We start from the raw sequence: 11,670 nt of genomic DNA, 5'->3' as shown, positions 1-11,670 counted from the left end.
TTAATTTTAGTTTAAATTATCGTATTTTTAGAAAAGAACAAACCTTTTTCCTATTTTTTGTCTTTTTATGAAAATTTTTATTAGTATATATATAAAAATTTTCTATACAAAATTATATGTATCACCGGCCCCAAAAAAGTATTTTCAAGTGGGGGGAAGCTACATAATTTTTTGGGGTAGAAGGTAGGATTGGCACGTTGGGCTTTTTTGACAGTATTTTTTTTATAAATCCAAAATTTTGTAAATAATTTTTTCTTACAAATAAAAAAAAAATTAACAGAAGGCAAACTTTTTCGAAATTATGGCATTGAAATTTTTTTAGCGATGATAAATTTTAGTAATATGATCGCTATACAAATTCCGCAAAAAGGTGGGCCTATAGGTGGGGGCTTCAACAGGGTTTTTTTGGGGAGGGGGGCCTGGTTTTTGATTTTTTTTTGTTTATATCTTTTCCAAAATCCATAGATACTCACAAAATAATAATTTTGTAGAAAAAAATCCTTACCTTTTTACAAAAAAATTATATTTTTGCAAAAAAATATTAAAAATTATAATTTTTGTAAATAAAATTTAAAATATTAAATTTTTTTTTCAAAAATTTATATTTTTTCGGAAAATTTCTTCAAGAATTAAATTTCAAAAATCCATAGACACACAGAAAATTAAATTTTTGTGAAATAAAATTTAAATTTAAATTTTTGAAAAAAATTCAAAAATCTACAGTTATCCACAAAAATTTAAATTTTTTGGAAAAAAGTTTTAAATATTAATATTTTTGCTTTGCTGCATAATTTGCCCGAATGACAAAGAAAAAAAATCTATTAAAAAGCAAGACCATCCCCTGCGGACGCCCCTGATAGACTCTATGGTTCCGGCCCTGAGTTGAGGATAGGTGGATAAAGAGATGCAAAGACTTTACCTAAAGGACGTATCCGTGAACAAGGAATAAAAACAACAACTTTATAAACAGATAATTATAGATGGATGGATGAAATGGATCAAAACCATGAATTACATACGCAGATACAACAATACACTTTGGCGTGAGAAAAAGGCAATCCACTTCATAATAATAGTAGAGTAGTGCTCACGGCGGGCTCTTGGATCTAGATATTCGTCGCCGTCATATTCTCTTCTTCGTATGAAAAAAAAAACAATACATGAGTACATCTTCCTTCATCAGTCAGTTGTTAATATAAATCCTTATCGAAGTGAAGTGTGTGTAAGTTTTTTAATACTTCTATTGAAATATCTATGTAATTCTTAACGTTGCTTATCCAAGTAAGTTCTACACATATAGAAATGAACCAATATGATTCCTAAATGACAATATCTTTATTGATACTCTTAAATGAAATCATAATTGGAGGTTGATATTTTTTCTACAAAAAACAAATTCCCAATCAATCTTGATGTAACTTAATCGCATGTCTTTAAGAATATAAACGCACTTAATAACACTTGATGGCAATGATAGACAGTGATATTTAATAAATACATAATAGATACTTCAAATTCCTATAAAATTATTAAATTTGTACAATTAATTTTACTTTTTTGATCGGGTAGAGATGAGAAAAGTAGGATAATTTGACAAAAAAACAAACTGATTCTTTTCATTGTAATAGTTAATTTTGATCCACACTATGAAAGAAAATATAATTATGTAACGATGTAATAATGTATTCGTAATAACTTTTATGATCTGATTTATAATAAAAGTAGGCATTAGAGTGATGGATTTTTGATAGACTGTATGTAGGTTTGAAATCCGTTTATTTGTTGGTCCCATTTTGAATACCTGTACGACATAGATAGTTAGCATATCCTTTAATATTAATGAATGAATTGTTTTTATTCTTATAAACTTTGGTTATTTAAATCCCCAAAATGGCTAACATGAATAATGTTGTGTAACTTTTATATAAAATTATACTAATTGCAACAACAAAATGAAATACATTATTTTCAATGAAGGATTTACAGTACTTGAGATGAGGATAATGAGCATAATTGAGTATTCCATGGTTGATCGATATATTAATGGTGTAATGACTGACCATTTTGCTACAAATTACTAGAATATAAGTATGATGTGGTACATTATAAAGTTCAAATACACACAGTTATATTACTTCTAAATACATAATAACCTTGTAATTTGAATGGGTCAAAATGAAATGATTGTATCACTCAATAGTTTGTTATTAGAATGACCAATGTTGTAATAATTTAATAATTCCTTTCAAGACAAATAAATTGAAACTTGTACAATTTGCTTATACAAGTAGCAGCTTGTAAATATAATATAATAGTAAAATAATACTTAATTTATCGTTTACACTAGTGAATCCCAAACGGGGCTACGTGATGTTATCAAGAAATGTAATTTGTAAAAAAAAAGAGTCATTTCTAGCGTTAAGAAAACGTCATGAAAAATTCACCAAATTATCTTTTCAAAAGAAAAATCATAGACCTGTAATAATTAGATGCTTCCTCAAAAAAAAATACGCTTAAGGGCTCCGAAATGATGAAAAGGTTGAGAAATACGGATCTACACTATATGATTGTATAACGATGCAATATCAAATTTTTAATATATAATATTAGGGTCTGATATATTATAAAACTAGGCATTAGAGGGATGGGTTTTGATAGAAAGTTAAAGGTTTCAGTCCTTTTTTTTTTGGTCACATTTTGATATCTTAATAGCTGCACAAAAGTAGTTTATAAACATTTTCCTTAATCTTCATAAAGTGTGTGTTTATTCTTATTAAACTTGGGTCTTTTATGCCACTTCCAAAATGGCCGGCATCAAAAATGCTGACATCACATGAAAACGCTCCACTGGTAGCATTGTTGTTGCTCTTTACAATCAAAATAACGACTCCTTGGCATTCCTCAATATATATATATTGTATAGAATTGATGTCCTAATAGTATTATTATTATTATTATGTAACAAGAAAAGCCTTTCATTTGAAGCAATTACTTAGGACTAATCATCATCACCATCACTACCAAGACTTTAAAATTATATTTTTATAAATTGTTTCCAATTATGCAATAATAATTGAAAATCCAAGTCGTCATGAGCAGAGTGCCTATATATAATATATTATTATTATTTATGAGGAATAATGAGAGTTTGAAATGAGTTGTTTAAGGTCGATAATTGTTAAAAAGAGCCATTAAAGTTATGTATTATTGTCAAGTCCTAAGTTTATCTTTGTATTCATTAACCTTGGAGTACTTATATACCTATACCTATATTAATGTGCTTATTTTAGAACACTCATCGAAATGATTTTTTTTAACAAAAACATTGGAATTTACGAATAATAATTACTTATTATTTATTTATTATAATATATAAAATAGTGTATGTCATGGCGTTACAAAAGTTTAGACTGCATTTTGTTGTCATCTGTCGATGTTTCTACTTCTTTTCCACTAATGATTGTTCCGAACGTTTGAATGAGCTCCTGTTAAGGTGCTGTGAACAATTCCCAACAGATGTTGAATGATAAATCCATAGTTGTGAAGATGAATTGGCTAACTACTACAAACTGATTTTGGGTCATTTCCCAAAGTTTCTTTTTGGAGGAAAGGTTGAAAAGATACAATAAATGTAATGACGTGATATAAGGGTTATACTTAAAAATTACCCTCCCATCAAAATTGTCTCATACCTTGCAAGTATATATGAATTACAAAAAAGTGTATTAAATCAGATTTAATATCCAAAGCAATGGCTTACATATTTAATATATTAATTTATTCAATATATACTCCTCTTTGCGAAGACCACCAACTTAAGCCACTTAAGAGGACTTGTGCACGATCAGTTTCTTGTGGAATAACCTCAGAAACAGCCTCTACAGATGTAATAAGCTAATCCTTATATACTCTTGGAACATGATTGACCCTTTTCTCCAACAAAGCTTACACGGACATAGTCCACCGAGTTGCTATCAGGAGAAGAATGCGGACAAAAATGTTCAAAATTGTACGCCTGCGGCAACGTGGGTGGGTTAAAGAAGATTGGGGTTCCTAAAAACTCCACCATGGCAGTACTTTTGTCTTCAAAAAAGTATAAGTAGGTGAAAGTGACCAACTGTCCTATTTTTCCGGGACATTTTCTTTCTAGGGCGTTCTGGGACTTATTATTTGTATAAATTCATGAAATGTCCGGTACAGATGACACTTGTAAAAAATCTATTTAAATGGAAAATAAAATAATAATTATAAAAAGACCAAACTCCAAAATATTTTGTAAATAAAAAGCTAGATCCAAAATATCTGTTTTAATAAAACAAAACCAGAAATCAATAATACTTTATTGTTAAATTGATTAATTTGAACATATTAAACTCCTCGCTCTAAGTCAAGTGTCCTCTTTTTTGGAATTAAAAATAATGTAACCCTTAATAAGATGACTTTATTAATCTGAATTTCATCAGGAGTACGGAAAATAGGTGACTTTTTTTTTACAATATGAAGTCCACTGCATCTCATACCATGATTAACCCCAGTTTTTAACGTAGTTTTATTATTACGAACAAGTGTTCAATAATTTTTTACTTAAGAGATTCCATAAAATATTTTGTTGTGGGAAAAATGAAATTTTCCTAAATTTTAATCTTTTTATTGGCTTTAAAGGCCAAAATTTGATTTTTATATACTTAAAATACTTTCCCGATGATGTTGGTCATTTTGGTACCCCTAACACTTTGTCTAACTCTGGAGGTACCCCGCATAAATTGCTTCTTAGCGCAACCTCAAAAATGCCTAGGAATAAGAAGATTATGGTTGAGAAGATTGGTAGGCCCTTCCAGGAGATAAATAGTAAAAAATACAATTTTTTAGCTTGTAAATGAGCTCCTAAATTTGGTAGACCCCTGAGCGTTATTCCAGGTTAGCCCTGGCATTAATGCAGCCCTGTGTACAATTTACATAACATATCAATATTCAAGATCTCAATACGTACTACATTCCATGGAATTATGTTAATTCTATCCTATTCATTTTTAAAATACATCATGTTCTCGAAATGCTTGTTTCTTAAAATACTTTTGCTTCGTTTATTTCAGCACATATTATGTACGATTCTCCTTCAGTCATAATAAAAAAAGGTGAATGATGGATCGATATAATCGTATGTCTAACAACAACGAATATAGAACAAATTTCCGACGTAGTAGCTATCGCTTCCTCGATGAAATCTCTAAATCCTTTGATGATGATGAATGGGGAGACACGCATCGTGACGACTCCGGAGCCTATGAGGACTTTCAACCTCCTAAATCCGCCATGGAAACACTGGATCGTCGAATATCTCTTTCCTCAGATCAACTTGACACACTCCGACAAATCAACAGACCTCCTCCTCCTACACCTTCCAATCACTTCCGATCCCGCTCTGCCTCAAGAAACAAGCTCCTTACTCAAGAGGAGTGTAAAAAGAAAATAAACTTTAATTTGAAATGTGAATCTCCAGATAAGAAGCGGGAAAGAGCTCGTAAATCTCGTAAAACTGCTGTTGACATATTTCTAGAGGATGAAGGACCCTACTCAAGGACTCTCTATGGCCCTCCACCGCCTGTTGAAAAGGTAAGCAAACTAATTAATACATTTATGCCAGGCTTAGATCAGTTATTATTTTCCTTGTGAGATGCCCCATTTGAGGTACCAGAATTGATCTAACTACATCATTTTTCTTTTACGTACTTTCTTATTTATTTCATTTCATTAACAAGAATTGACCTTGTAAATTCATGGAGATTCTGGAGTTAGTTTTAGAGTCATTCATTATACAATCAGCGCCTCTTATGAACAAATAATATTCTCGCAGTTAACTAAATTTGGGCAAAAGTTGATCCTTGATCGTCGTTTCAATATGCATCTGAAAGACTATAACACATAAATGGGGCTATTTTTTTTCAAAAATACCACCTCATTTTCAGTTAGTAACCTTCAAAAACAGCTGTCAAAATTTCATGACAATCTGTTCTTTAGTTTGTGAGTTTTTGTATTAAGTGTGAAGCCACTTTTCTTATTTCTAAAACAATGGATAAAAAAAATCGTTTTTTAATTTTACACACTGCTTCTTGACGGGGAAAAAATACCGTTCAAGTGAAGCTAATGGCTGGAAAAGTGTTATAGGGACTCCGCTCTATAAAGTGAATAAAAAAGTATTTTCTTTGTTACGCCCCGGACTTTTCAGCCCATGTGTTAAAAAGGAACCACAAACTAATGAAACGTCGTTTAAATATTTTGTCCGTTCAGTCACTCAGGTGGTAAAAAATGAACGGAAATCATGAATCGCGATTATTTCCGCTCAATCTCCATGCCTGATTGATATTCTACATGATATAAATAACGGTACAGTTAAGGAGTAGTTTTAGCAAATGATTTCCTTCACTAGTATATACATTGTACATATTTATTGCAAGGAATGATGCGTTAGTGATAAATTGCCCAACCCATTTATCATAGCCATACCTATATGTACCTATATACATATATATTTGAAGATAAGTTAAGTATATAAATACCTACTCTTGTTTTTGCTTCACTCAATCACTTCAATTATAATTTTTCATGATCTTCATCAATGTTCTACCAGTGATGAATATATTATGATTTAAGGGCCATGTTATTATACATATTACATATATATCAGTGTATTGCTATGAATGTCATACATGGCGTTAAATCAAACATTTCTAGATCCCGAGGGGAAAAAATAGAATATGAGGATGAACTTTAATTAGACATTGAGGTTTAATTAAGTTCCAAATTAGGTAGCTATAATTAAGGGATATCGGGGAACGATGCTACACTTTTTGTTTTTGACTCAATTACTCCGAACTGGTTCGACTTTGATTCGCCAAATTTAACAGAGCACACTATATGTCCACTATTGCTTGAATAGATTTGAAGGTTATATTAGTTAGTGGTTTTCCGCAAATTCTTTTTGAATGCGACTCATGAAATGTTGCAGTTATCACCATTGACAGGGACTGTTGCATCAGTTAAAAAGTGTGGAATTTAAGTTAGAAATTAAACTAATTGTAAAGAATATTTATTGATGAATAAATATCTAGAGCAGTGGTTCGTAATCTGGGTTATGCCGAACCCTAGGGGGGCGGAGGTCAATACATACATGATTTCTTATGGCACGCTCCACTTGACCAATGAAGAAGGGTTCGTGGAATATTAATATGAAATTGGCAGTTTAATCTACCTGTAACAAGATTAAGAACCAGTCATCTAGAGTTTTTAAGATTTTGATTGTTGAATTATAAGCTTTCAATGAATTATAGCTGATTAATATATTAAAATAATTGTGTTATAGATCCCTAATCAGTGTTGTAGGTCTGTCAAAAAGATCATCAGGATACTTCTCCAGGCAAAAAAAATCTTGCTTCTTGTGAAGTGTTGATATTAGTGTGTTAAATCAGACTCCCAGGACTGGATTCTTAATCAGACTCCCCCCCCCCATCCCATCCTTTCAGTCTCTTTTTTAATTGGTCCAGTCTTTTTCGACATTGTAAAGCGCGAGGAAAATGATTTTTCTTGAGGAAGGGAGAGATGTTGGAATTTTTGACAATTTTAACTGAATGTTTTTTTTTTAATAATGCCAATATTTTTACCCCTCAAAAACAGTTTTTATCCAATAACTCGAAGAAAAAGTTGAATAAAATGATTGATTTTCCTCCCACAATAATTTACATTATATTCCTGGGTAGTGAATACGTCTTGCATCACCTTGGATGCAGTACTTCCTTTTAATCTCAACGAAGTCAAATGAACTCAGACATGCTATACATCAAAGTGAGCTATATTCAGTATATATACAGAAATATTATTTGTGAACTTGAAAACCATTGGTGGCAATGACAGCCTCCAAGAGGAGACGGAAGGCCGTGCATTCATGAGAGATGTATTTGTGGCTAATCTTCTTTCACTCCTTATTCAAAAAGGACTTGAGATCGACAATGTTCCAATATCGGACTCGGTAATCTTTGGAATCACATGCCACCCGATGTTGTAGTCCAGCGGGCTTAGGTATGGGCTCTGGGGTGACTCCTCAAACCTTTTACTTCCTCCTGGCAGCCTTGATCACCTTTGACTCAATAGGCTGGTTTATTATGTACTTTTTTTTCCTTCCAAATTTGGTTTTGGACACGGCTGGGCTGGCCTCAAAAGAGTGTTTAGCATGTTTGAGGGTTAGCTTGATTAGCTTGATATTTGAGACCAGATTCATCTTCCCAATGATTGCAAATACGGCAAAGAGTGGCAGTTGACAGCAAGCTATTTGACAATTTGTGAGGTGTGGTGGATGGTGTGTGGATCAATGTTGCAATCTCCAACCTTTATTTCCATCTTTTTCCAAAAGTGTGCCGTGCTGTAAATGTACCCGGTCTCCTCTACATCTTGTGCACAAAATTCCATATAATATGTATAATCTTATTTGCTCTTTATTTGCATATTTTGGTCCTTCACGTGTGTTATTATAAAATGTTTCACTCCAGGCCTCGTTTTCTTGAAAGAAAATAAAAGGAAGTAAAAATCTATTACGAGGAGAGTGATAATGTGGTTATATTGATAATTATTAACTGTTAGTAATTGAATACATGTCACTTTGAAGGATCTACCTTTAATGATTATTAAAATGTTATAATCCTCCACTTAATAATATAAGTGGATGTGTAAATTGTATGCATTTTTGGTATAAAAAACAAAAATGGAAAAATGACGGTAACAATTTGAAGAATCAAGAGTGAAGAAAATGAGTTGATGCCGTCGTTGTTGACTAAAACATTCAAATTGTAGTAGTAATAAATAGGTATATTAGTAACATAGAGGGCGCTTCAAATATTTTTATGTCCGATCCTCACAATATTTTACATTGGAGAATATTTTATTTTATGGAATTCTTTAGTTTTTATAGAATTTATATTGATGTAGAAATAACTATATGCTCCATTTTTTTGGTCAACTAACTTTCAGCTTCCAAAAAAAAAAATCCTTTACTTTTGTTCAATATAGTAGGCACTCTATGTATTTGATCTCTATGCTCAGCATTCATGAAGTTTTGTTAGATCAGCTGCAAGCAGCAGTGAAATGAGGGTTCACCGTATCTAACAAGAACGTATTAACGTATTATGCTTGGAATTGTAAGAAATTTGACCTTAGACGAGTGCAATACTTTTTTTTTTTTTTTAATCTTTTCAAAAGCTGTTATCATCATGCCTTAATTCTTGAGGAGGAACATTTTAGATAAAGTGCGATTGCTCATGAATGGTGGAGAGTAAACTGATGTTTTATTGAGTAATGTCCTTGTTGGACTCGGAACAGATTTGAGGATTGATATGAGTTATGCTTATGCCTTTGATAAATACGGAGTAGGGATTGTGTTTATTTATTTCATCGCTATTTCATAGGCATTTGTAGAGAAAAAATATGAGAGGTTTGAGAGGCGTCCGTAAGGGGTGGGCTGGAGGGGCTGTAGCTCTCCCCCCAAAAAAAAAAAAAAATCCAAATCCAAATTTCCAAAAGATTTAATTTTTCAAATTTTTTTCCAAAACATTTTATTATCTATGAATAGCTTGAATTTTTCAAAAAAATTAATATTTATAATTTTATTTTTCAAAAAATTTAACACTTATAATTTCATTTTTGATTTTTTTTCCGAAAAAATTAATTTTTTAGTGAACAGCTGCTAATTTTTGAATTTTTTTTCAAAAATTATATTTTTTGTGAATAGCAATGGATTTTTGAAAAAAAATTAGAAAAATTAAATATTTGAAATTTTTTTTCAAAAATTAAATAAAATTAATTTTTTTCTATACAACTGGATTTTAAGATTATTACATTTTTTGCTTCACATATAATAGTTTCTAGAGAGTAACCCTTATATAATTACGTGTTTCTTTTTTAAAATACCCGTAGGTCATATTTTTTACAACTTTATCCATCTCTCTGATTCCAAGCAACATTGCACAATTTTTAATATAATAATCCTGCATTTAGTAATATAGGATGCCCCAGGCATCTTAATTAGTTTGTAATGTACACTTACTAACTTATAGAAAAGGAAGTTCATTCATAGGTAGAAGAACCATTCTGTGGTTATGTGTTTCTTATTATAAAAAAAAAGGCAAATGCATTAATACTGGAACAAAAAAAAAAAAAAAAAAAAAAATAGGTGGTTCCTAACAAAGTATATGTATGAGATGGAATTTTGTCCCCAGTAGGTTTAATTGTGGTTAATTAATAGTGTTCGTTCCTTCTCTTAACTTTAAAAAAAATAAAAAGCTTTATTCCTTCCTTCAGGGTATTTAAAAAAGTATATATTTTAATGTCCTGTTTAATATACATACACGGGTTGAATAAGGCAGTAACCAATATTTTATACATAAATTATAATTGTAATCATACACTGCCAACTAACTAAAATATTAGACATGAAAAGCATCCATCCGTGAGAAAATAACTTGAGAAGGTAGGAGAATACACATTTGGGAAGCATCAAAACTGTCACCCAAAATAAATATAAACCAACTTTTGTCAACTACAATTAGAGCTTTTAGATTTATTTCAAAGGATCTCTGTTTTTTTTCCCCCTTGCTTTGTTTGGAAATTGCAAATACTCGGATGATATGAATGAATTACTAGGTTCTGGCAAGGTTAATATAAATACAAAGTTATACCATAACGCGTGTACGACTGATTTTTCACTTCCACCACGCTTTTAATAGTGACGTCATAGACTATGAGTGATTGCGTGTTTTGTCAAAATCTGTTTTTCTTTCCCAACAGTCGATACATTACAACAGATTGAAAATTCTGGCAAGGCCAATTATAGGATGGTCTAACCATGTAACCTTTCTATTAACCTTGGGTTTTTGGAATAAATAAATAACAATTCTTTGGAAAAAAATTAAAAAAATTGATTTATACTATTACATTTTTTCGAAAAAAAATTCAAATTGTTCACAGCTTAACAAAGTCTAGCATGAACACAACCAATCAGCGTACATAACTCGGATAAGATTAAAGAAGTAAAAAAATCGACAGATGATTATAAAATATAGTGTATATTTTTATCTTAATGAGCTGATTAAATCCTATGTTCAGTTTTAATTCCTGGATAATTACGAGCCAATCAGTAACATTGTTCACATTTATTAAGAAATTAAGAACCAATCAAATGTGTAAATCCCCGGAGTCAGAATTTTATTTTAATTTGATGAAAGAGACAGGGAGAAGTTGGCTACTGAGTTAATTATTATAACTTTGTATTACATATTATTTAATTTGAGCTTCAGGTATTTTAAAAGTGTCTTTATACTACTAGGAAATTGAATTATTCCTTGACCATTACCGACTCATTCCCCGGGGATAAAATAATCTATCTACATATAAATAATAAGTATGTGTAGCTATCTATAAATCCTACCATAACTAAGTAGTGATAATATGCTAGAGGAAGTCTGGAAGATGTTGTATATACAATACTTAATGCTCACTCTTGAATTTTTATATGATATGGTATACTTTTTGTCAATATCTGGAAATATCCCCGGAGGAGTTGACATTTATATGTTATATAATATACTATCGTATTCAATAAACACGTAAATAGTTATATTCGTTAAG

The 11,670-nt window shown here is 31.0% G+C and overlaps 1 protein-coding gene across 1 annotated transcript in view; it reads left to right on the top strand.

Moving 5' to 3' along the window:
- Positions 1–1,185: 1,185 nt before the first annotated feature.
- Positions 1,186–11,670, top strand: part of LOC121115367 (uncharacterized) — a 97,697-nt gene continuing 87,212 nt past the window's right edge. The window contains exons 1-2 of the mRNA XM_040709589.2: positions 1,186–1,281; positions 5,094–5,613. Of these exons, the coding sequence (XP_040565523.1) occupies positions 5,140–5,613 (474 nt within the window). The 5' untranslated portion in view covers positions 1,186–1,281; positions 5,094–5,139. The remainder of the gene's footprint in view (positions 1,282–5,093; positions 5,614–11,670) is intronic.

This window comes from Lepeophtheirus salmonis, chromosome 3 (assembly GCF_016086655.4).
Source record: "Lepeophtheirus salmonis chromosome 3, UVic_Lsal_1.4, whole genome shotgun sequence".
Taxonomy (NCBI): Eukaryota; Metazoa; Arthropoda; class Copepoda; order Siphonostomatoida; family Caligidae; genus Lepeophtheirus; species Lepeophtheirus salmonis.
This window is presented reverse-complemented; position numbering and strand designations above follow the sequence as displayed.